We start from the raw sequence: 26,932 nt of genomic DNA, 5'->3' as shown, positions 1-26,932 counted from the left end.
GTGACTTTGTGGTGTTGGGAGTGGAACCTAAGGTCTCCCATGTTCTAAGCAGATGCTCTACCATCCAGCTACACCTCCAGTCCCTCACTGAGGAATTCTAGGTGGGTGTTCTGCTGTTGAGCCACACCCTTCATCCCTCACTGGGAGATTCTAGGCAGGTATTCTATCACTAAATCACTAAGCCAGGGCCTCACGCATGCTAGGCTAGTGCTTGCTCCACTATTGATCTCAGCCTCCAGCTGTTTGTCTCACTGAGTTGCCTAGGCTAGCCTTGAACTTGCTCTGTAGCCCAGGCTTGAACTTGCTGCAGTCTCTTGGAGTGCTGGGACAATGTCAGGATGCCCCCACTATAGGCCAGCTCTCCCCACTGGTGGCCTCATGACCCCAGTGTTCGTGTTTAAAAACAAGAAGACTGATGCCCAGGAAAGTCGGAGCTGTCGCCTGGTGTCACAGGTGTTGTCAGTAGCGTATCTGACCTGTGCACCTTCCTGCTGTAGCTAGCTCAGTCTCCCTCACCCTCTTGACATTGGCAGTGTACTGCTTCATGGCGATCTTCTCCAAAGTGCTTTCAAAGCCAAAGAAAGAGCGGACATCCAGGGATGCGGACTGTTCGAAGCAAGTCCAGTCTTCATTCTCAGGATGAACCTGTAGGATGGGAAGGCGGGGCCTCAGTATGGTGATACTGTGCTCTCTCCAAGGGTTCTTCTGGCCTGCCACGGATAGCATTCTGCACCCAGACAGTGATGTGGAGTCTAACTGCGGGGATCAAAAAGCCCTTTCTCAAGCTGGTGCACACCTATAATTCCAGCACAAAATCCCACAAAAAAATTACATACACAGTGAGAGATAAAATTATATGTAAAATATGCAGATCATTTGTATAATACGAGTTATCAGTATATGTTTAGATATATTTCAATAGTTGTGTTATATGTGTATATAAAAACATTACATCATTACATATCCTTAAATGTCCATAAATGCATTTATATATGTCAGCAATAAAAAGACATTTTAGCAGGGTATAGTGACATACACTTATAACCCCAGCACTCAGGAGGCTGAAGTAGGAAGATAGAAAGTTTTCAGGCCAGCCTGGGCTACGTAGTGACACTCAGTCTAAAAAAAGAAGGGGGAATAAAACCCGCTCGTGAGGGGTCAGGAGAACACAGGGAGGGGAGACTGGCGGGACACACAGGGCCGGCCTTGGGACAGCATCAAGACCACCGGAGGCCAGGAAGGCTCACTGTGTAGCGACAGTTCTCCTTCACCGTCACTCGGCTCGCAAAGGTCTCATTGTGAGCATCTATCAGCAGGGTTCTCTCTCTCCAGTTCAGGACATTTCTCTGAATGAAGACCACGTGCTCCACACCAGCGATCTTTGAAGGAGGAGACCAGGAGAGAGGAAATAGCATAAAGTCACCCAGACCCCTGGTTCCCGCTCCCACTCTCACCCAACCTGGGTCACCCCTTAGCTGGTACTTCAAGTTCCATCTCTTGTCACTCCCTAGCCTGGTCTGTGTCATTCCCCAGTCTAGAAACAAAGCCCCTGCTCCCTCTGCCTCTCAGCCCAACAAGAGACACCCAGCTTGAGCAGGATAGCACCTGCTCCCACCACCATCCACACTGGCTCAGAATCCAGACCCCTTGGGTGGACACTCAGCCTTGCTCAAGTAACCCACACCCTGAAGACCCTCAGTGCTTTGTACTGCCAACACCATCAAGCCAAGAATGCTCCCATCTACCCACCCACACACCTGCATACTCACCTACCCACACACCCACACATCCACCACACACCCACCTACCCATACACCCACACACTCACCTACTCACACCCACACACACATCCCCCACACACCCACACACTACACACCCACACACCTACACACACACCACACACTCCCACACTCCCCCCCACACTCACACACACCCACACACACCCACACACTACACACACACACACACACACCTACACACACACACCACACACTCCCACACACCCACACACACCCACACACACCCATATACCTACACGCACACACCCCACACTCCCACACCCCCCCACTACACACCACACACCTACACACACACCTCACACACACTCACCCCCCACCTATACCCCCCCACCCATACACCCACCCACACACACACACACACACACACACACACCGCACACACACACTTGAAGCCATCGGGTGTCCTTTGTCCTGCCACCAGACATTCTGCCCTGGCCCTCTGCCCAGTGCCGATACAACACTGCCACCCGGTTACTTTCACCTCCCAGCCACCTTCACCACCCAGCCGTGGCCAAACCTGTAGATCCGCACTCCACTCCATGTCCCTGGACTCTCATCTAGCTCTGGTTCCCAGACCCTGAGCCTGGGCTCCCCGGATGCTAGCCCTACCAGATCTCAAGGTTCTGGCATCCCCATTGTACTGCAAGTGGACCCATTCACACCCTGCACACCGGGACCCCGGCCTCATGCTCACCTTCCGCAGCAGTCGCGGGGCTTCCACTCTGAGCCTGCAGCTCCGCTCCACCGTGTGCACCGCCCCATCTGCGCTTCGCCACTCTCCTAGGACTTCACTACCCAGAAAGACTGGGATAAGCGGACAGGTGGGGAAGCGCTTCTCATAGGCCTGTGGACAGAGAGAAGGTAAGGAGGGGATTCCTTCCTAAGAGAGACTGTCGCTAGACAGAAGCACCCAGCCACAATGATAGCACACACATCTTGGCCCCCTTTCAGAACAGTGATACAAGAAGCCATTGAGACATTTTAAATTTATTTATTTACTTTGGTGGTATTGGGGATCGAACCCAACCAGGCAAGCACCCTGACACCGAGCCACATCCTCAGACCTCTTTATTTTTTATTTTGAGACAGGGTCTCCCTAAACTGACCAACTTGTCCTTGAACTCATTCGGAAGTCCAAAGCCATCTTGCAGCCTTCTCAGTGGTGGGGAGGACAGCCTGGCCATTACGCCCAGTTCCTAGCCTCAACACTAAAGGGAAAAAACATTTTTTTTTTCTCAGAAAAGCACCTGAGCCTTTTTTCCAACCTGGGCCAAGCAGAATGGGTCCACAAGGAAGGGTTTCCAGGAAAATAAGGGTTATTTGGTCATCCACAAGGCATTACTGGGAATTCACCACCAACACCCACACGAGCATCGGTGAGGTAGATGGCTTTGAGAAGTGCGACCCTCGGGCAATCAGAGAAATCTGCAAATTCACATTAAGGACATGGGACCTCAGACATGCACATTAAGCAGGAATGTTCCATATTTCGTGCATGTATGTTTGCCCGGAAAATGCAACGAGAGTGTGGATTCTCCAAACAAGCTCTGAGTTTCTGTTACCACATACAAAAAAGCCTGCTGTCAACATGGATGAAAGCTAACTACTGAATGTTAAATGAACTTACACAACTGTCCTGAGGGTGGGAGAGAAAGAGAGACAGAGACACAGAGACACAGACAGAGACAGACAGGAAGCCAGAGACCCTGATAAAATGCAACATCCCCTCCTGATTAGAGAAAATTGCCAATAAACTGTTAGCCACATAGGGAAAAACCCATAGGTAACCTCATACTCAGGGGTCAAAGACTGAATTCTTAGCCCCTCAAGTCAGAAATAAGACTCCAGTGTGAAGTTCTTCCTGCTTCTATTTAAAACTACAGTTCAGGTTCAAGCTAGGCATCTAGATTGAAAGGAAGAGGAACTATTTCTATTTATAGACTACATAGCCTTATATAAAGAATCACTGAACTCTCTCCCTACCCCCTCTCTCTTACACACACACACACACACACACACACACACACACACGAATATATTGAAATCTTTTTTTTTTTTTTAAAGAAAAAAGAAAGCATGACCCAGCTGTTAAAGGCAACAGCTGATAACCTGAGTTCCCAACAGGTCTGATAACCTGAGTCTGATTCCCAAATCTTACATGGAAGAGAGGGTCAGCTCGCACATTCACATTCCATGTGTACACACAATAAATGGGGAAAGTTTAAATCAACAATGAAAGAAGAAGATGAAAAAAAAAAAAAGGACTAAAAACAGTTAAAATGAGCCAGGCCTGGTCTCGCAGGCACCTATAATCCCAGCACTCAAGAAGACAGAGCCAGAAGAAGCAACAGAAGCTTGAAGCCTGCCTGTTGGTTTGTTTGTTTTTAGTCTGTTTATTAATTTGTCTGAGGAGACACCACAGCACATATGTGAAGTCAGAGAACACCTGCAGGAGACTGGACCTCTCTTCCCACCATATCGGTCCCAGTGACAAACTTAGGCCACTAAGCTCGGCAGCGACCCCTTTACCCACTGAGATGTCTGGCCAACCCTTTTCCACTTTTTCTTTTTCTTTTTTCTTTTTCCACATAGCATTTTTATTGATTCTCTTGGGAATCAATAAAATTCTCTGGGGAAATCAAAAAAATTCTCTGAGAATCATACCATGCACCTCAGAGGCCTGCCTGTTTTACATTGTGAGTTTTAGGCTACAAATAACATTTTGTCTCGGAAAAAAAAAAGAAAAACAAGAAGCTGAAGAGATGGCTCAGTGGTTAGGTGCACTGGCTGCTCTTCTAGAGGGCATATAGGTTAAATTCCCAGCACCCACATGGCAGCTCACAACTGTCTGTAACTCCAGGATACGACAACCTCACACAGACATACATACAAGCAAAACACAAATACCTATAAAATAAAAATGAATTTTAAAAAAGAAAACAAAAACCTTAAGTGCATGCCCGTAATTAGGAATTAGCACTTAGAAAGGAGAGGCAGGAGGACTACCTTCCTAGCAAAATCAAGGCTAGCCTGAGATACATGAGATCCAGTTTCAGTAATTAATTAATTAATTGTGGACAAATATCTGATGCAAAAGGGGCGTGAACATAAGCACAGAAAATCAATTGTAAATATTGTTAGCAACTATTTACAGTCTATGTAGAGAATGTGTGTATATTTGATACGCATTTATAACTGTATAAGTGTGTATAGAGATATATAGGATGTTCTACATACAAACATGTAAGTAGTATGGTATGGTACTTGTATATGAATATATTTATCATAGTATATACATATGGATGGTTTGGGGAGATGGAACCCATTGCCTCGTGCGTGCAAAACAAGCTGTCAGACTTGCTTTCAGGGCTTTTACTGTTTTTCCTTTTTTTGAGGGAGAATCTCATCTGGCCCAGACTGGCTTTGAACTCACTGTGCACAGAGGATGACCTTAAACTTCTGATCTAGCTGCTAGGATTATAGGTAGGTGCCACCTGCCTAGTATGGTATATTTTCAGTGTGTGTGTGTGTGTCCATTCTATGGCACTACCTGGGTGCTAATTCTACCATGTATGAGCTGTGTGACTTCAGGCAGGGCACTTAGCCTCTCTGTGCTCCCTGTTGAAGTAGTACTAGGTGCTAGGGAATAGCAATTGGAAACCCTTCATCTTGGTTTATCAATGTTATCGGCCCCCACAACAAGGAGTGTCCCTGAGGCTGCCATCCCTAAAGCTACTTCAGGTCTTGGACTGGGGGTTCTTCTTTCTGAGTACAGAGGTCCTCCCCAGGTAGCAGAGGAAGGTAGCTGGAGAGGAAACCCAAGCTAATGATCAAATGTTCAGATATGGCAACTCTGCACCCAGTCTAGATGCTCTAGATGACTCTAGAGTCAGCTCTTAGCCTGGCACAACCTACACACCTCAGACCTGGGACCAGACAAACTCCAAAAATAGTGGCAACATCTAAGGACAGTGACATCCTCTCTGTCCCTTCAGCACCAGGGAGGAGACATTGCCCTGGCCCTGAAGGAAAGGGGACCTCAGGAAGCACAGAAAGGTGCTAGAAGCCAAGGAGGCCATTCCTCCACAGGAGTGTGGAGGACAGACATGGTCCTGCTGGACTTCAGGGAAGCATGGTGTCCCATAGTTAATGTATGTGAGGTCTTATCTCCCTGGGCAACACATCCGGTGACCTCTGACTTCTAGGATTGTTTTATATTCACCCTGGCAGGAATGGAGACATTTTAAACAGACACATGAGGGGGAAAGCCCACGAGGCCTCAGTCCTACACAAAGAATGAACTAAGGAACGCTGAGACCAGGAGCAACAGTCTTCCCCAGGGACAAGCACACTGACTGGTTATCCAGTACCAAATGGTCAGCCCTGAAAACAAACAAACAAGTAACATTCTACAGACTGAGCAGGTTATATTTATATATTCAGGAATAATATGCATATATGTGAATGTGTGTATAATCAATTAATGAAAAAAGAAGTCATGAAGTTGAAATGGAACAAGGGAGGGTATATGAGAAGATTTGGAGGGAAGAAAGGGAAAGGGGGAACTGTAATCTCAAAAATAAAAGAATTTTTTTTTTTAAAAAAAGAGAGAAATACTTGTACCTCTCCCTTTAGTTATTGAAACAATGGTCCTCAAGAAATTAGAATTTTCCTAGAAGCCTTATGCTAGGAGAAGGGAAAGGCTGAAGTCTGGTGTCAGTCAAAGGGGCAGCTCGTCTCCCAGGAAAAGATGTCACACAGCTCTGACAAGCTGTTAGAGCACTTTGCAGAAGATCCTGGATCCCAGACAGGGATGGGTCAGTGATGGGTGGAACCACATCTTAGTCAGAAGTGCTTAGCTACCCAGACCTCTTACCTTCTATTTAAACCCAAACCTCGTATCAAGATATCAAAGATGGACTTGGGGCTGGGAGGGAGGAGTCACTGGTCCACTTTAATTGCTCTTTAGAAGAACCCATAGTGAATAAATCTCCTTTCTCCGCATTTCACTGTTAATGTTTCTGTTCAACTAACTCATTGAGGATGGATGGCTGAGCCTAGCTCATTAGAGCCTCTGGATCCCAGACTCTAACTCTAACAGGCCCAAGCAACTGGAAGGGCTGCTGAGGAAGACCCCTGAGAACTCTGTCATCGAACCCCCAGGACAAGCATCTCCCCCTCTAAGCAGGGCTGCAGAGCAGATGGTATAAGAGCCTGATGGCGCCTTGGGCAGCCACGTGCTCCCAGTCCAAGCAAAACCCTTCCTTTCCTTTCTCTGGACCTGAAACAGCATTGTTGCTGAGTGGACGGGTGGTGTCCAGAGCCCAATGACAGCCCGGGAAGATAGGACAAGCTGGCTCCTTCTCAGGTGCCAAATGCAGGAGGTAGGGTGGAGCCAGCTTAGACGCCACCTTCCCTCTAAGTAGCTGCTGTAGAGTGGCATTCCCTGAGCAAAGCAGACGCCATCTTCATCAGCTCAGCTGCACCTGCTCACAAGAGTTGTCCCTACCCCTCAGGCTGATGCATTCTTGACAGTCTCTCATGGAACATGGTGGGGAGAATCACTGGACCCTTACCTGACAATCCAGTCACTCCTCTGCCACTCATATGCAATTCTGTCCTAAGTGCATGGGGCCTTGATTGTTTCAGGTGGTGCTAAAGAATTTGGCATGTATAGCTTAACTGAAAGAATTACTCCATCTATACAGCTACTGGGCAAGTCGTCAATTTGGGAAGTGGGCAGAGAGTGGCTGGTGCATTACCTGGTCAGGCAGACTGGGTTTCTGCTGCTTCCTAACTGTGGGACTTTGGATAAGCCCTCTCAGAGTTTCTATATGCATCTCTAGAATGAGATGGTTAAGTTCCTGTATCACCAGAGATCAGCAAGGTTGTCACTGATGGAGAATCAAGCAACACTGTCACCATGGCAAGTCTGGCCTGTGCTCCTCAGCTGTAAGCTCTTCTGTATCATCCCTGGGATGATGTCCTCTTTTGACTACTGGGAAGCTGGAGCTCACCGGCTCCATGATTCAGCCAGGTCACACAGAATGAGATGACCCAGCCCCAGGTCTCCTCCGGGAACTCCTTGCTCAGCATTTCTTTCTGAGGGAGATGCAGAAACAGAGCCAGGCGTTGTGCCCAGGGCCTAGCCAGCCATGTCTTTCTCTCTTCTGCCCTAAGCCTTTCAATTCTCGCCAGGCCAGAGCAGCACCACCCTCTCCCTCAGACCACTGTCAAGTCCCCACCACCACACTAGTGAGGTAAGTGGACAAAGGGGCAAGCCCTGAGCTGGGGGCCGCTCGGTGAGTAAAGAGCTCGCCTTGTAAGCACGAGGATTGACATTAATTCCTAAGAACCCACGTACAAGAAGCTGGGCAAGATGACACGTGCTCCTAATCTCAGCAAGGAAAAGGTGGGAGGTGGAGGCAGGTGGATGGATCCTGGGAGCTCAGGGCTAATCGAACTAGTGAGAAAGTCCCAGGCCAGTGAGAGACCCTGCCTCAAAATGAAGTAAATATCACCTGAGGACCAAGGCCTGAGGTTGACCTCTACATATGTATCTGCACACACACTGCAAAGACTCTCTCTGTGTGTCTCTCTGTGTGTGTGTGTGTCTGTCTCTTTGTGTCTCTGTCACTTACACACACACACACACACACACACAGAGTAGTCCTAACCTCACACTTTTTACTCTGGCCTCCAACTCCACCTACCCACCTCCCACCACACTGGCCCCCTACCCTGTTCCAGCCCCACTAGCCTTGCTAGTTCTGGAATGCATCCAGCTTGTCCTGCCATGGGACCTTGCACCTGCTGTTCCAGGCTTGAAAACTCAGCTATTCAAAGACCGAGAAGATCGGGAGGTATGAGTCACTGGGACTTTCTGGAAGGAGCTACCCTTCTTCCAGGGATTCATCTCAGGCACCTCCCCTGAACAGCTGCCTCCTCTCCATCCTTCTGGCCCATTCATTTCCCTGACAGCTCTAATCAACACTCCCAATGATAGACGAGTGGGGGAGGGTCTAATCATGGCCCGCTTCCCCCAGAAGTCCTCAGCTCCATCCCCAGCTCCGCCTTTGGGGAAGAAATAACAATTTGCAGCCAGGGAACCCACGTAACCATGCCATGGTCTCCCCTGAATGGCACCCAGGGAGAAAGGACAGGTCACAAGCTTAGCACCACAGCCAGTGGATGGCCTAGATGGAGACCCCAGATAACAGACTTGGGGAATGCTGGCTGGAAGCAGCTGGCTGTCCATAACTGTAAACCAGAGGGCTTCATCCTCACCCAGAGGCCTCAGAGCTCTGGTACAGTGTAAAGGTAGATGACCCAAAGATATTTGCCAGTGTAGAGGACAGTGGCCACCAAGAAACACTGGGCACTGCTCCTCTTACAGAACACTACCCACAGATATAATGATAGAGAAGCTGGGTATCCCATCCAATCTTCCTGGTGGTCCCACTTTACAGATGTGTTAGTGGAGACCAGGGAAGGCAGACAGAGGCAGGGGACTGGCCTAGTGGAGAGCACTCCATATCTGAGCCACTCTCCTGCCTCTCAAATTTCGTGTTCCAGTCCTAAAGCCAGGAAAACAGGCTGCATACTCCCACTGCAGAACGATGGGCTATTCCTTCCCCCGCCAGAACAAGAACCAAGAGGGCCCTTGCCTTCTTATAGGAGAATGTTCTAGAATTTGGTCACTGCCCAGGAAAGCTTGCTTGAGCTCCTAGTGTTGAGTCCCAAGTCAGCCTTACTGTCACCGCCCCGACAAGAACAGTGAGCACTAAGGGTCAGTCAGTGGGTCAACATGGAACATTCCAGGCATTTCACACTGCCCCTTCCAACAATTCAACAAAGTAGGAAGTCGGCATGTGACTATGGAGAAACCAAAGTTCAGAGAAGCTGAGCCACGTACCTACAATCACACAGCTTATGAGGAGAAAAGCCTAACCCTTTGACCCTTTTGACCTTTTGACCCTTTGGCAGCCAGAGTATGGGCTCTTGGTTCTTGCATCATGTTACCCCTCAAGCCAAATCTCTCTCTCTCTCTCTCTCTCTCTCTCTCTCTCTCTCTCTCTCTCACACACACACACACACACACACACACACACACACACGTATACAGGGGTGGGGGTGGGGAATCCAGCTCATATTTTCAGACCATGTTAAGGTCAGGTCTTCCCAAGGACCTGCTGCCCACAACATACCCAGTGTGCTCACATTATACACATTGCCACAGTCGTACACGGGCAATCCCAGCCCACAAGGTAAACCTTTGTCACGTATCAGGGTGGTAGTGCTGAGGAGAGGAGCCTGAAGGAGGTGGCATTTCAAAAGAAAGATGTTTTCTTTCTTTTCTTTGTTTTGTTCTTTGTTGTTGCTGCTTTTCTTTTTTTTCTTTGGACACATTATGTTTCTTTTGTTTGTTTTAAGACAAGGACTTATGCAGCCCAGGCTGGGCTCAAACTCTGTGATGACCTTGAACTTCTGACCTTCCTGCCTCCACTTCCCATGTCCTGGGGTCACAGGTGTGCATCAGCCCTTCTGTTCTAGGCAGTGCTGGGGACTGAACCCAGGACTCTGTGTGTGAGGCCAACACTCCAGCAACAGAGCTACAGAACAGGCGCACATTCATTTTTTTAAACTACAGGGTTTGTTTTGTGTTCTAGAATTGTTATATTGACCCTCTTCCCCATCCTGGCATGACTGAGCCTTGAAAAGTTTTTAGGCACTGTTGTCCTGCACTGAGAGAGACACCAGCCTAGATTCTGAGGCTGAAGAGCCCTTTTCTTAACAGGATGTCCTACCAAAAAGGACCTGCCTGTGCCACAAATCTGCTCACACAACATCTGTTCTCGCCAAGGGGTCTCAGCTACCAGTTCATGTCCCCATGCTTGGCCTGGTCACCCAGTAAGAAAGCCTGAGTCTGTCCAGACCAAATAGGTATGCAGTGTGGCCTTCCGGGGTCACAGGGCCACAGAAGAATCCAGTTACAGTCTCTTTGCCAGGTAGCACGGGGGTAGGGTGGGGTGGGGGTGGACAACAGGCTTGCCTGCTCAGAAAAAGAGCAGGTCCAAGGCCTTGAGCCTGTCGCCGAGAAGCCGCATCTTATGGGGACCCCAGAGCCTGTCCTTGTAAGGCCACATCTTAAAGGGCTCCCATTTTGCAGAAGGAGATTGACACCCTTAGCAGGCAGAGAAGGAAGCCTGGGGCCTGGCAGCCCTGCATTCCCAGCTGTACACTCCTGCCTCCAGGCAGCAGAGTTCAGATTCAACGCTCCCCTAACTGTGGCCTCCTCTTCCACAAAGGACACGTGCGGGATGAGTTTTAATTGGTCTCCAGTGGCAGACTACAGAGAGGCTATAGAGTTGTGAATGTGATGTCTGAGCTGCAGAGAGCTCCTGATGCTCTTCCAGAGGACTTCGGTTTGCTTCCCAACACTCAGGTTGGCTGACTCACAACTGCCTGTAACGCCAGTTCTGAGGGACCCAATGCCTTTGCCCTGCACCCCTATGCGTGCGTGTGTGTGTGTGTGTGTGTGTGTGTGTGTGTGTTGTACGTGTGTAGTTGTGCATGACTTTGATCCCAGTATTTGGGAGGCAGAGACAGGCAGACTTCTGTGAGTTCGATGCCAGCCAGCTTGGTTTACATAGCAACTTCCAGAACAACCAGGCTACATAGAGAGAGCCTGTCAAAAAAAAAAAAAAAGCTAAATGAACGAATATTCACACCACAGCTCCACAGGGATTTGATAAGTATCTGGACTTTGATGTTCAGAGCAGAAATGTTGCCAGTAACCAAAAGCCAAGCAAATGTGTTAGCAGTGTGGTTCCTCCAGATAATGGGTGATCACTCAATCATTTAAAAAAAAAAAAAAATGGAGTGCAGGTTCAGTGGGTAAAGGTGCTTGATGCTAAGCACAGTGACTGAGATTGATCCCAGTACCCATGAGGTAGGAGGAGAGTTGTCTTCTGACTTTCACACCTGATCATGGCATGAGGGCTAGACACTTGCACACACACACACACACACACACACACACACACACAACCTAAACAAGGTGCAAACACTCCACACAACTTGGATGGTACTGACTGAAATAAACCAAGCACAAAAGGGAAAACATAGTCTGGTTTCTTCCCTTTGATACCGAGGATGTCTCTGTTTGCAGGCAAAGCAACGAGGAGGGTCTCCAGAGCCCTGGGCAGTGGTAGAGCAAGAGGTGTTTTGCAGGTAGTCTCAGTTGGGCGGTGAGAGCCTCTGGGAGTGCCAGTTGCCCAGCAATGCCTCTGTCCCTAATGTCACTGACAGGAGACTTAAAGCAGTTGTCAGGGTGGGGCTTTGTTTGGGCTTTTTGTTGCTGTTGTTTGTGTTAGGGAGCTGAAGCTGGGGCCCAGAGCCTCCTGTGTGCTCAGCAAGCACTCTGCTGTGGAGCTGCAGCCGGACCTGAGGCAGGGAACTCTGAGTCTTGTGTGTTCACTGTGAGAGACAAGCACGTGGTCCTGACAGCCGTTCTCCACGTGTGGAATGGCATCTTGAGTATGTTTGTTTTGGTTTCTGCATCAAGGTCTCTATGTCTGTGTTGGTCACCACAACTACCCAAGCAGGCCAGTGGCACATGGCTACCATCCCAGCACTTAGGAGGTGGGACAGGAATTCAAGGCCAGTCTTAGCCACATACTGCATTTGAACCTTGGCTACATAAGACCTTTAGGGTGGGGAAAAGGGACCCAAAACTACCTTAAATGTGTCAGAGGGGGGAGCTAGAAAGATGGTTTGGCTGTTAAGAGCACTTACTGATCTTCCAGAGAACCAAGGTTCGATTCCCAGCTCCCACATGGTGGCTTACAACCATCTGTAACTCCAGTTACAGGAGATCTAACACCCTTTTCTGACCTCGGTAGGCACCAGGCATGTGTATGGTGCACATACATGTATGTAGTTAGAATACTCATAATAGTTTTTTAATAAAAAAAATGTTTTAAGTGCCAGACATGGTAGCACAGGACTGTAATCTCATCGATCAGTAAACAGAAGCAGTAGGATGCATACAAATTCAAGGCCATCATGGTATCATGGTATTTTGCGGGGGTTCTGGGCCAGACAAGAGCTACAGAGCAAGACTATGTCTCAAGAGATAAATAAACGGGATGAGGGTGTGAGTGGGTGTGCACACCTCTAGTCTCAGCACTCGGGAGTCAGAGGCAGGCTGATCTCTGTGAGTGTGATGCCAGTCTGGTCTCCATAGAGAGTTCCAGGCCAGCTAGGACTACATAGAGAAACCCTGTCTGAAACAAAAAAACAAACAATAAAGATAAACAAATAAGGACGGGGTGAAAGCTCAGTGGGTAAGCATGTACAAGCATGAGAGTCTGAGCTGTAATCTCCGACACACAGCACTGGTGTTGAGATAAAGGAGAGTCACTGGGGCTTGCTAGCTCTAAATTCAGTGAGAGACTCTATCTCAAGGGAATAAGGTAGAGAGTAATAGAACTCGAGCACAGACACCATATCCATACAGGTACATATGCACAAAGAAGGGAAAGAGAACTTAATCACCAGGAAGACACAGTGTCAGCTTCCAGAACCTTCCTGAATGAAAAAGACCCTTAAAAACAAGTCAACATGTCAACAGGAAGATGACACACTCCGTCCTCACAAACACAATCTAGTGCCTGCAGGAGCTGACAGGAATGGTGGCTGAGGACCTCCTCCCGTCCACTTCAAGGCCTCTGGCATCGGGAGGCTCTTTGATGGGCAGTGGATAGGGATACCCCAAATCAGAGTTTGTCACCAAGGCAGAATTGCTTCCCTTCATCAGTTAGCAACCAGGTCAAATGATGCCCCAGGGAACTCATTTAATCTCACTTAAATAAGGCCCCAGCTGCTTTATTAAAAGGATGTTCACAGCAACCATTCTGCTGCAACTGCTTTTGGCCTTGGCTGCAAGAGTATCCGGCTCCTTATTAACTATCCGTTTGCTCAATTACACGCTGCGTATCAATACAGCACGGCCAAAGCTTTAAATATTTTAACACTGGGTTGCAGGAGGGTGAAAGCTTGTCTCTACAACCAGTGGAAATCCTGCGACTTAAAACCCTCCGCTTCAGGCCCTCTTTCCTCTACATTTGCAGATTGAAGGAGATGTGGAGCCCAGAACACCCTGGGACAGTAGCCACCACGCAAGAAAAGATTGAGGGCATTTCTGAAGCCTTACCACCAAGGCTTTGTCCCGGGGGTTTTACCAAGTGTCTGATAGAAACTCATTGTATGCAGTGGAAGTTTCTAAATTCTAGTCTAAGTTCTGCTGTGTGCTGGGTATTATTGACACAGGACAGAATGGCAGCAAAAGTTAAAGAAACATAGTGTTAGGTTTGTATGGGGGTGGGGAGGGGGCTCAGAAGGACACAGACAGATTCCTGGAGAAAAAGGAATTCACTAGAAGAATTATTAACTCTGTGCCAGAGTAGCCACAATATGGTGGAAGTTCTATAAAGAGGTCAGGCTTCAGCTCTGAGACAGGAGGCATGGTGGAGACTCTGAAGAGAATTGGAGGTTAACAGAGCAGAGGAGGGAGGCTCTTCCTGTAGCTTTTTTTGGGGGGAGGGGGTATCCACAGCAAGCCTGTGGGCTGTCTGATTCCCTGCAGGAAGCAGGGAAGGGAGTTTGGAACAGGGTGTGCCTTTACTGTAGATGCACTTCCCAAGTGAGATTATAGACATGTCCCCTGGGGTCTGAGGTTTGTTCCCTGGGGGCTGGGTCGAGAAACTTCCATGCAGCTGATAAAGCCGAAACCTCATTCAGAGAGAGTTTTGTCTTGCTAAAAATATTTCAAAGGAGAATGTTCAAAGCAACAGACTGTGGTTAGGGACGTAGCTTGGTTATGGTGTGGGTACCCAGCATGAGGCCTTGGGTTTCATCCCCAGCACCACATTTAAAACAGTGAGTTTCAGTTTCAGTGAGAGACTGTCTCCAATAAAGGATGGTGTCTTGTTCTATCCCTCTCAGCCTACTAAGTGGGAGCTGGGGTGCCTTAAAATCCCCTGCTTTTTCATCTGTTTAAAACTATATCAGGCTATTACAAACTGGAGAGATTGCTCAGTGGTTAGGAGTACTTGATGCTCTTACAGAAGGACCTGGGTTCAATTCCCAGCAACCACATGGTGTCTCAGAACCATCTGTAATGGGGATCCAACGCTCTCTTTTGTCATGCAGGTGTACATGCAGATAGAGCACTTGGATACACAAATAAATAAATAAATTTTTAAAAAAAAATTATACTCAGCCAGGCAGTGGTAGCACACGCCTTTAATCCTAGCACTCAGGAGGCAGAGGCAGGCGGATCTCTGAGTTTGAGGCTAGCCTGGTCTACAGACCAAGTTCTCTCTCTCCCTTCCCACTCCTCCCTCTGTCGCTGTGTGTGTGTGTGTATGTGTGTGTGTGTGTGCGCGCGCGAAGGTAAATGCTCCAAAACGTTCAAGTGTGGACATCAAAGCTGACATCACGTGTCTCTCCAGCTCTCATTTTTGAGGTGCAGTTGTTCACTAAGCCAGTCTGAGCTACAGAGTGACATCCTGTCTCAAAATAAACACCAATCCATTGGGCCAGTGAGGTGGCTGAAGGGTCTGTGCTGAGACTGAAGACCTGAGCTCAGTTCCCAGAACTCACATGGTAAAAAACTGAATCCAGACAGTTATCCTCTGACTGGAAATATGTCTGTCTGCCTGCCTATCTATCTATCTATCTACTTATCTATCTATCTATCTATCTATCTATCTATCTATCTATCTATCTATCATCTATCTCTAAAATGGTCTAATAAAAATTTTAGAAGTCTTGCTGGAGAGATGGCTCAGAGGTTAAGGCACTTACTGCTCTTCCAGAGCAGACCAGGGTTTGGTTCTCAGAACACATATAGTGGCTCACAGCCACCTGTGACTTCACTTCCAATGTGCTCTGGCCTTGGTGTGTGTCTACATGCACATAAACTCATACAGGCATACCTACATACACATACATGAGAAAAATAAATGAACCTTTAAAAAGTTTTAGAAGCTGATCAGTAAATCTAGGAAGCCTTTCCGTTTCTGCTGGTGGGGCTTCTGAAGTATCATGGGTGACCCAGTTCTCCAGACACTTCTGTCAAACACAAACCAAAAGGCTAGCAGCTCAGACGCCTGGAGGCATCTGAGTTCATCCCCAGTGGTCCAGCCTGGAACCCACGCTGAGGGCAAGTATCAGCTGAGGAACAAAGAGGGGCATTAAGGGCAGAAAAACCCCTTTGTGCCTCCAAAGCCACAAGTTCTGTGTAGTTACGTGGATATTTGAGGGACAATAGCGTTTTGTCAACAGTCAGCAAAGCGTCTTTGTCTGTGGTGAAGCTGCAGGATCTGGACACAGACAAGAACAGGACGGAAGAGAGGAGTCGGCCGTGACCCGCCCTCTAGAGCACACTTTGAAGATGACTCAATGCAATTTACTAATCTGTTTGTTTGTTTGTTTGGTTGGTTTGGTTTTTTTAGACAGGGTCTTTCTGTGAAGACCAGGCTGGCCTCCAACTCACAGAGATAAACCTTCTCTTTTCCCCCCTCCTCCCCCCCTCCTCCCCTTCCTCTTCCTCCTCCTCCTCCTCCTCCTCTTCCTTTCTCTTCTTTTTTAATTGGGGCTGGAGGGTGAGGACTTGACAGTGTCTCATGTAGCTCTAGCTGGCCTCGTAGCTCACAATGACTTTGGTCTCCCAATCCTAGTCTACCATCTCCTCATCTTACTGCTGAGAGACTAGACATGTGCCACCACACCTGATTGTGAATATTTTTATAACCTATACATGATAAATTAAGTTTACATTTTTTGTTTGTTTCTTGAGACAGGGTTTCTCTGTGTAGCCCTGGTCATCCTGGAATTCACTCTGTAGACCAGGCTGGCCTGGAACTCACTCTGTAGACCAGGCTGGCCTCAAACTCAAAGATTCACCTGCCTCTGCCTTCTGAGTTCTGGGATTAAAGAACATGACACCATTCCCAGCTGAATTTACATTTATTAAGCCCACACAGGAGATCATTTTCCACCCTATAGACATGTGTCTTGGCTTCATGGCTGAAAGGGTTTTGAAACAATTCCAGAAGGAGAGGACAAGCTCTCTCTTCTACTCAGTGAATGAATGGGCTCGGAAGCTTAGAAACCGTGAGTAGCCAGGACCAGAGAGGACTTTTAGTCACCCACCATTTCCTCTCCCCTCCCTAAGATTTTATAAGTGTTTAAACTACATTGATTTACTGATTGATTGATTGATTGACCTGGGGGGGCTGTGCATGTGGAGGTCAGGGACAATCTGTGGGAGTCTATTCTCTTCCACCATTTGGATGCCAGGGATGGAACTCAGGTGATCAGGCTTGAAGTGAGCCATCTCATCAACCTTTCTCTTTTATACAGGGTCTCAATAGCTCAGGCTAGCCTTGAACTCATGATGACAAACTGAGGGTAACCTAGCCTCCCACCTCTAAACTTCTGGCCTGGGATTATGGTAGAGCACCACCATACAGAATGACGAGCTGTTGAGGACTGAACACTCCGCAGACTGAGGAACAACCCTTCCAGTATTTCTCATCTGCTTGGCATATAGTGAGCTGTGTACTGGGACCAACAGACGCACACACACACACACACACACACACACACACACACACACACACACACACTGTTAATCACCATGACAACCTTATGCCAGAGTGTGGCAAAAGGCAACATGGATCCTGTGCTTCTGACCAAAGTGGCCTCACCCTCTGGAATTACAGCCCCATGCAAAGATAGGGAGCCCTACAGCCTGCCTGTACAAGTCACTGTGCGAGCGAGAATTCATGGCTCATTTCCTCTTCATCAGAGCCTGCTGTAGGAGCCACAGCTACCGGTTCACGTAACCAACAGCCCATCAGCGTGATTTGGAAAGTGATTTTAAAGATGGGCAGCAGAAGATCAGGAGTGGGGTTGCCTGCTTCCAGGCTCCCCGGCTTGTCAGCCTCACCATCCTGGAAACCAGCCGTGTGCAATGATGCCTTCTGTGGGCCTTTATCTTCCACAGGCTAGAAAAACATAAGTATGTGGGCTCCTAGAGGTGGATCAGACAGGACGCATGCGCAGATCCCCCTAGCTGTGAGATGCGCATGCGCAGATCCCCTTGCTGAGCTAGGTTCTTGAAAAGAAGGCTGGGGTTGGCAGTTGGGGGTGGGGTGCAGCAAAGTAGGGAGACACTGGTGTTTTAAACACTAGCAGGGGTGTCCAACCTTTTGAGACTGATAAGATGTTTTAGTCTACAAAGTACATTAGGCCGCATTCACAGCTATCCTGGGACACATGTAACCCATGGGCCACAGGTGGGACACATTTGCAACATATTTCAATATAATCATTTATAAAACCGTATCCTCTCCCCATCCCTGTGTGAAGAGTGTGTGTGCATGTGAGTGTGTGAGTGTGTATGTGTGTGCATGTGTATGTGCGTGCATGTGTATGTGTGTGTGCATGTGAGTGTGTGTGCATGTGAGTGTGTGAGCGTGTGTGCATGTGTATGTGCGTGCATGTGTATGTGTGTGTGCTAGGCATGAAACTCAGAGCCTTCTGCATGTTCCACAAGCACTCACCACTGTACCTCCCCTCCAGCTCTAGACCCTGTGTGGTAACAAGGAATGCCATATGTCACACGTACCTACTATGTGTTAATTGTGTGGCTTCTGGGACCAGTCACATTTATTACTGTCCCCCACAAGCCTGTAGCACTGCCCCATTTCTCCAAGGAGAGACTGAAGCCCCAGGAGGCAAAGTGGTGGAACCCAGAGAAGGAGTCAAGTGTGCTGTAGCCCTGACCTCAGTGCAAAGACCTGATCCAGAAGGTCAAGGCTCTGCGGTCATGCCTAGGCACACAACTGCCCCCGTGCAAGGCACTCAGATACACACTCATACTGGAAGACTTCATCTCCATCCCCTATGTAGCCCAGGATGGCTTTGAACTCCTGATTCTCCTGCTTCAGTCTTTGAATGCAAGGATTACAGCACATACCATCACTATAGATCTGTATTTTATCAGCTAGGCAGGGTTCCAAGAGTCATGACAAGTGGGAGGGGGTGGCCAGGCAAAGAAGTCAGGAATCAGGGCAGCTGAAAAGGTGAGTAATTTTTTCCCCATTTCACAGCCTAAAAAGTCTCTTTTCTTTTCCACCATTCACCTCCAGTCACAAGAGGGGCCCAAGAACCAGGCAGGGGTCACTTACCGCCATGACCAGCTCGAATGGATACTTGTATACTCGGACAGGAGACTGGTATTTTTGCACCATGTTCAAATTCAGAAATCACCAGGACAGAGTGAGCACAGAAGCTGGAAACGAAGAGTTACTGGTGAGGTGGCAGCTCCCTTCACACAAAGCATGGACACTGCCTACCAGGTGTTAGGCAGCCCCAGCCCTCAAAGTAAGAAACTGTTAGGATTATCAGCTAACCCAGGCCAGGTTCCTGTCCACTACCGAGCACCCCAACCCACATTGAGCCCCTCTGGGAGCAAGCAGCACTTCCATGCGTCTCCCCATCCCCATTCCTTCAGAGGCAGCCTCAATGCCACCTACTCAAGCAGGCACACACATTTGCAATTCTTACATTCCCACGATTGTCCTCACACATTCTCTCCTCGACTTGCCACGGACATCCTGCCCTATGCCCACCCCCACCCCCAGTATTTTTGTGCCTGCGCTTTCATTTTCCTCCATGATACCCTGACACGTGCACCCTTCTGTACGTTTCACCTGCACCCCACTCCCGCATAGGACAGCCCTTGTACACGCAGCGCAGAACTTTGCACAGGCACTCAGCTCCCTGCAGCAACTCCACACACGCGCACTCTATTCCCCCCCAGGTGCACACAAGTGCGCACCCACACAAAGCTATTCAAGCACGCATACGTGCACAGGCCCCGCTGCTCTCACCCTCAGAACTGCTGGAGACACAGCACAGTGCTCTGGCACCTGCTTGATCCGGGAGCTGAGCTCGCCAGATCCCCAGGAGGCGTCTTGCCCAGAGCGCAGAACCCAGGAGCTCAATAGCCTCATACACAAGCAGTGAGTGGCCTGGCCGGCAGAAGACGGACCAGAGCGCTCACAGAAGTGCCGACCCGGAGAGCTCCAGGACCCGGGACAGCGGGAGAGCTCGGCCTGGCCTGGCACCACCTCCACAAGATTATCTTGCTCCCTGATTGGTCTGGTCCTAACCCCGCCCCGGCCAAACTCTGCCCCCCTGTTTTAAGCCTGCCCCTCAATTTTACTCATCCCTCGCTTGGTCACGCCTTCAGCCCCACCCTTGCTACCTTATTGGCCATGGCTCGAGAAGGCCCCACCCATGTTGACCCTGTCCACACTCACCCAGACTCAACAAAGGCTCCGCCCCCAGCCCAATCTCCGCCCTCATGAAGACCCAGCCCCCAGGACGCGCCCCCACCACCCGGTACATTTGATCCTGCCCAGAGTTACAGAGCGCGACAACCTTAGTCCACAGCTACCTCGCTCTGAGTAATGAGTAACCTCGTCTTCAACCTACTGCACCTGAACTTCTTTTTTTTTTTTCCGGTTCGGTTTGTTTGAGGCGGAATTCACACTGTAGACCAGTCGCGAGCATAACTACCTCAACCTCCGGAGTGCTGGGATTACAGATGTGCGCCACCTCATCCGGCTGACCCCTGGCCTCGAGCTCATTCTCCACCTGCTCTCGCCTCAAAGGCTGCAGTGGTCCAGCCCAAACCCTTCTGTACGCATTGTTTATTCAATCTTCACACCTTTACAGAGCGTCCACTAGAAGTTGGGCCCTCCGACGTTAAATAAATTAGGTAGGCTGGAGAGACAGCTCAGCCGATAAAAGCAGGTACTAGTCTTCCAGAGGAATAGAGTTCGATTCCCAGCACCCAGGTCAAGCGGCTCACAACCTGGGGTCCTGTAACCCCAGCTCCAGGGGGATCCAGCTATCTGACCTCAGCAGGTACCAGCATTCAGCTACATAAACATATACATACTTTAAAATAATAAAAGTAAATCTTAAAAAAATAAATAAGGTAATGCTTATAAATTGATAATGTAGACATGAAAGAGAGTGCCAAGGCGGAGACAGTAAGGAAGAGTCACCCTAGGCTTTTGTCCATTCTTCTAATTTCAGCCGCATCCTAACCCTGCCAGACTTCCCAGAGTGCCCAGGGACCAGCTTCCTTCCCATCCGCCCTCCCTTGTCTCAGCCTATCATTTCACCCTGCAAGAGCAAAGGAAATGGCCCTGATATTGTTGCCATCCGTTCGTCGTGGCATCTCAGGTAAGACCTCGCAAACAGCAAGTGCTAAGCGCTATCATCTATGTTATAAAGTACAGAACCAGAAGTCGAAATTTCCAATGTTACCACAAGGTGGCAGCAAAAGACAACCCAAGTAGCCACAGGGTATTGTTCGGTCCCAGTTCTCAGGTGTTTTACCCTTCCTCGGTTCGTTGAGGGGACTTTAGTGGTCTTCCCCAGGATCAGCATCATGACCTTAACACCGCCATCTGGTGTTTTCACAACCCCACAGTTAAATCACAACCTTCTCTACCCCAAACCTTAGGGAAGATGTGACCGCGCTGGGAAAAGAGTGGGTGACATGTTGATATAGGGAAGTCTGAGGAAAGGGGGATGGGGGGGTGCCTGTGCGTGGACGGACAAGCTGCTCCAGTACGAGGGACACAAATTAATACTACCACTATCGCCACACACATGCATCCTAGCACGCTTCTGCTAATGATCCCCACCGATTCATTTGTACGTTCCATACATTCTGCTAAAGCCTTTCAAATATAAAAGCATTTAATCCCAAAACAGCTGCTGTCGTGAATGAAGAAAGGGCTTAGAACTTTGAGGGAGCTGGTGCAGGTAGAACACTGTGAACGAGTTAAATGCCACCAAATGGTCTACAATAAGATGGCTGGTTGTATGTTCTACAAATTTCACCTCAACTAAAACAATAGCTGGAGAGTTGTGTTTGCCCGTCTCTGGTGAAGTTCTGGGTTCCATCCTCAGCACCACATGTAGCCCACCTGGAATATCAGCACTCAGAGATGGAAGCAGGAGGATCAGAAGTTCAAGGTCATCCTCGAGACATAACGACAGAGCAAATTTGAAGTTACCATGGGTTACATGAGACTGCCTCAAATAATAAATAAATAAACAAACAAACAAATAAATAAATAAATAAGTCTGGAGAGATGGCTTAGTGGTTAAGCGTGCTCGCTGCTCCTGCAGAGGACCCAAGTTCAATTCCCTGCAGCTACCCTCACACCTGCCTTTAACTCTAGCACCAAGCAGGGTACCCAGTGCTCCTTTCTGACTTCCAAGGATACCCACACACATGGCATACCCACATACATGAACAGGTAGAAGTAAATAAAACAAAAATAAATCTTTAAAATAAATAAGTAGAGGGGCTGGAGAGACAGCTCGGTGGTTAAAGAGCACTGGCTGTTCTTCCAGAGAACCTGGGTTCAATGCCCAGCAACCACATAGTAGCTTTTATAGTGGTTCCAATTCCAGGGGCTCTGTGACCTTCACAGATATGCAGGCAGGCCAATCACCAATGCATATAAAAATAAAATATAAATAAATAAGTAGGTATAAATCAGTAATGTGGGTCTGGGAAGATGGCTCAGTGGTTAATGGCACTTACCAAGCAAGTTCTGGGGCAGGTCTCCTTAGTAAGCATGTGAGTGCCAGGCAGGAGTGACAGCCATGTGTGCAGATAACAGAGATCCTTAAAGCAAGCTCACTAAAAGAATTAGTGAGTTTAGGATTCAAGTGAGAGACCTCACCTCAAAATGTAAGGTGGATAGTGCTCAAAAAGACACCTAGATGGGTGTGGTGGCACACACCTTTAATCCCCAGCACTCAGGAGGCAAAGCCAGACAGATCTTGGAGTTTGAGACCAGCCTGGTCTACAGAGTGAGTTACACTACACTGAAAAACCCCGTGTCTTAGTTAGGGTTACTATTGCTATGGTGAAACACCATGAACTAAAGCAAGATGAGGAGGAAAGGGTTTATTCAGCTTACACTTCCATATCACTGTTCATCATCAAAGGAAGTCAGGGCAGGAACTCAGACAGGGCAGGAACCCAGAGGCAGGAGTTGTTGCAGAGGCCATGGAGGGGTGCTGCTTACTGACTTGCTCCTCATGGCTTGCTCAGCCTGTGTTCTTATAGAACCCGAGGACCTCCAGCCCAGAGGTGGCTCTACCCAGCACGGGCTGGGTCCTCCCCCATCAATCACTAACTAAGAAAATGCCTTATAGGCTTGCCTACAGCTTGATCTAACAGAGGCATTTTCTTAATTAAGGTTCCCTCCTCTCAGATGACTTTAGCTTGAGTTGACATACAACCAGCCAGTAAACACTGTCTCAAAAACGAAAAAAAAAAAAAAAAAAGAGAGAGAGTGAACACCTAGCCTCCATATGTGTTTGTACACGCAAGTATCTGCATCCTCTCACACACGCACGTGCGCACACACATGTGCACACACACACAGAGTAAAATAAACTAGATATAACATGAGAGTGCCCGCTGCAACCATCTCACTGTGTAACACAGCAGCTCTTGGTGCATTCAGAAGGCTGTGTAACCAGAGTGGGGCTGTCTTCATAACACTCATCCTCAGGAAGCTGTCTCTCCTCTCAACCTGCCCCAGACACGGCCCAGCCACCACTTCTGACAGATATCGCATCTGCCCCTGATGTCCTACACCTGTGCTTTCTCCAATTCTCAGCTCACAGCTCAGGGCCTCCTTGTTGGGGACCCTCTAGGGCCATCCAGGTCACAGTTGGGGCCCCTGTGCACAGTTGTTCCGGTTGTAACCTGCACAATATCACCCAGTATTCCTGGTCATTTTGAAGCCTTGATTAGTCAGGAGCAGGGTCTAGAGGAGCTGATCCAGAGGCCTGCACAGTCAGGCCCTGCCCACTCTGATCCCTAGCCTTCTCTAAGTCTGTTCACTTCCATAAAGGCTTCTGGACTCCATCCAGAGTCACCTGTCAGCCAAAGGTCACATAAAATCGAGAAGACTTTAAATAGTGGAGAAACCTCAGTATGGGTAAGGGGGCACACAGAACGGAGTGGCTCTATAGGTAACATGGATGCTGTCATAGATCCACCCCCCCTCCCGTGAATTCTGCCCCTCTGTTCACAGGTGTGTGATCATATTGTCCCCTCTTTCATTGCATTTCACTTTTAAATTTACTTTTTATTTTAAATTTTGTGTACACATGAGGGCAAAAGCTGGCCCAGAGACCATAAATGCCCTGGAACTGGAGTTGGAGGAGTCCTGGGGATTGAACTCAGGTCCTCTGAGAGCATCATCACGCACTCTTAAATGCTGAGCCATCTCTGTAATACTTGTGTCTCTTTCCCCTTTAGACAGTTTTGCTCTACAGCCAAGGCTAGCCCTAAGTTTATCAGCCAAAATCTTCTCATCTCAGCCTCCTGAGAGCTGAGATTACAGGTGTGAGCTATCATAGATTTGGTCAAAAATTTTGCTTTGTTTTATCCGTAGCTGGGGATGGACCCCTAGGACCTCCCTCCAGGCTGCTGGGCAAGTGTAGTGTCCCCAACCACCCTTCTTTCCTTTCTGTGACTGAGTCATACTCCTCTGTGGACAGGCCACATCCCACTCCCCTGTGGACAAGCATCTGAGCTTACAGTGTGGCTTTACAGGTGGATAAAAAGCATGTCAATAATGTGGAGATAATCCAGACAGGCAGCCTGCCAGAGAGAAGTCAAGTTTGGACCATGAAGCAAAGCTAGGCTCCATTTCCCACTCCTCTGGCTCAGCCTCCTGAGCTTCCGAAGCAGGAGGTGTGCACCATCATGCCCAGCTCTTGGGTTTAGAACACATCAAAGGGGACAGTGGCAGCGTGTGTTTTAGAAGTGTCTCTGCCCACACTGTCCCCTAAGGGTTCTGGTGCTCACTGATTACCTGTCTACCCTCTGGGTGAATATTTTAGAGGGTATCTATGGTGAAAGACAGGATGCAGAAAGGAGGTCCTCCTTACTCCTTACTCCCTACCTTCCCCAAGGTCCTTTCCCTGCTTGTCCCAGTGCTCCTGCTGGCCCAGACACAGGATCCCTGCGGACTGGGGAAGACACCCCATGCTGATTCCTGGACTGCTGTAATGGGTAGCAAACTTATGGCTTGAAGCACAACACAAATTCCCATCTCACAACCCCAGAGGCCTGGAAGCTGGGATGGACCCCACTGGGCTAAGGGTGGGTGTCAACTAGCCCATCCTTCTGCAAGCTCTGAAGGGAGCTGGTTTCTGGCCTCACCTGGACTCCAGGCCATCTGAAAAGAGAGGCTTCATGTGGGGAGAGAACAAACAAACAGAGCATACAATGTGGTTTTGCTGAGGCAAAGGGAAGGCTGGGTGTGTGCTACTGCACCCCAAAACAGGAACAAGACTCAGCCTGCCCTAGGGTCCCCTCCCTCTACCCTCTCCTCACCGTGTTGAGAACATGGTGAGGGAGGGGATTCCGTTCCTCCCAGCCACACCCTGAGCTCTCCAGGAAAGGAGAAAGACAACTAACACCCTATCTCTCAGGATCAGTGGGGAAGGGGAGGCCTGGGCACAGGTTTTCACCTTCGTGTCCCTGGGGAAGATACTTCCTTAAGTGCTGAGGGGGCCAGGCAGGTGCTGGGCATTAGGAAGTGGCCAAGAAAGGAATAGCACATCTGGGTCCTGGGTTCAGAAAGAGACAAGGAGCATGTGGATGTGGCACATCAGACTGCACTGAGCACTTGACAGGGGCCGTAAAAAGCAGGATGAAGGTAAGCTTGAGTGCTTCGAGCTGGCAGAGACTGAGGAGGTGCAAAGGCCCTGAGGTATACTCAATGGGAGGCCATCAGTATGAAGCGTGCTTCAGAGGCTAAGCGTGAGAGCACAGATCTCGAGATTGTTCAGCCTCTGCCTGCTGTGCTTAGGAAAGACTAGTGAACCAGTGAGGAGGGAGGAGAAGGAGGAGGAGGAGGAGGAGGGAACAGGAGAGAAAGGAGGGTGGAGGGAGGAGGGAGGGGAGGCCTGAGAACAGGGAAGATGAAGACACTGGGAAGGGCCTGAGAATAGGGAGGAGGGAGGAAGAGCCTAAAACAAGAAGGAGAAGGGGACTGAGAGGAGAGAGAGAGAGAGAGAGAGAGGGGGAGAGAGAGAGAGAGAGAGAGAGAGAGAGAGAGAGAGAGAGAGAGAGAGAGAGAGAGAGAGAGAGAGAGAGAGGAGGGTCCTGGGAGGAGGGAGAAAGGGGGAGGGGCCTGGGAGGAGAAGGAAGAGGAGGAGGGCTGGAGAATGGGGAGGAGGAGGAGGAGGAGGAGCTTAGAAGCACGCAGAACTTCTTGCAGCACATCGGAAATGAAGAGTAGGCAAGGGATGAGGCCTCGGGTCTGAAGTTCAGGTAAATGCCACATGGACAACTTTTGTGGATGAAGGGGAAACTGAGGAGAGCCTGCAGCCAGAGAAAAGAGAATCTCATTCCAGCAGGGTCACACCTACAGGGCAGACAAAGAGCCTGTGACAAAGACAGGGCAGAGGTCAGCTGGGTCCTCACCCTCCCTGCAGAATTCTGTCCACAGGCTTGGGCAGACCATGGAGTGCCATGAGCAGACTCGGGGGTCCTCGGCCCTCAGCCCCACCAACCAGCTGACTCTCTGGAGCTTCTCAATTTCACAATGCCCAACACACAGCTGGTCAATTTGACACAAATAGAAACCTTGGACACTTCCATGTAAGCAATATAAATGGCCAGACTGTCAGCCTCCTAGTTCGGCCTGGTGATATGGGCCTGTAATTGGAGCCCTGTAGCCACGTAGCCACAATGGAGACTGAAGCAGGAGGACGAAAGTTCAAGGGCTACGGAGTGAGTTCAAATCCAGCTTGGGGAATTTAGTGGGAGCCTAATTCAAAAAATATATATATAAATAATAATAAGTAAATACATATATTTTAAATTGTAATTTATTTTTTATTTTTATATATTTACTTATTTAATTTGAGACGGGGTCTTACTATATGGCTCTGGTCGTTCTGGAACTCACTATGTAGGCTGGCCATGA

At 48.9% G+C, this 26,932-nt stretch overlaps 1 protein-coding gene across 2 annotated transcripts in view; it reads right to left on the bottom strand.

The window, feature by feature from the left end:
• Sec14l5 (SEC14 like lipid binding 5) overlaps positions 1-20,035 on the bottom strand; it is a 40,245-nt gene extending 20,210 nt beyond the window's left edge. Inside the window, exons 1-5 of one of the 2 annotated variants that reach the window (XM_076937343.1) lie at positions 19,769-20,035; positions 19,064-19,167; positions 2,494-2,643; positions 1,248-1,379; positions 517-645 (exon numbers count right to left, since the gene is read on the bottom strand). In XM_076937343.1, the coding sequence (XP_076793458.1) occupies positions 517-645; positions 1,248-1,379; positions 2,494-2,643; positions 19,064-19,126 (474 nt within the window). In that variant the 5' untranslated portion in view covers positions 19,127-19,167; positions 19,769-20,035. Of the gene's footprint in view, positions 1-516; positions 646-1,247; positions 1,380-2,493; positions 2,644-19,063; positions 19,168-19,588; positions 19,686-19,768 lie in introns of those variants that run through there. The other variant, XM_076937344.1, reaches the window with a different exon arrangement.
• Between the last annotated feature and the right edge of the window lie 6,897 nt (positions 20,036-26,932).

This window comes from Arvicanthis niloticus, chromosome 6, assembly GCF_011762505.2.
Source record: "Arvicanthis niloticus isolate mArvNil1 chromosome 6, mArvNil1.pat.X, whole genome shotgun sequence".
In the NCBI taxonomy this organism is placed as follows: domain Eukaryota; kingdom Metazoa; phylum Chordata; class Mammalia; order Rodentia; family Muridae; genus Arvicanthis; species Arvicanthis niloticus.
Note: the sequence above shows the minus strand (reverse complement) of the source record. Positions and strands in the feature narration are given on the sequence as shown.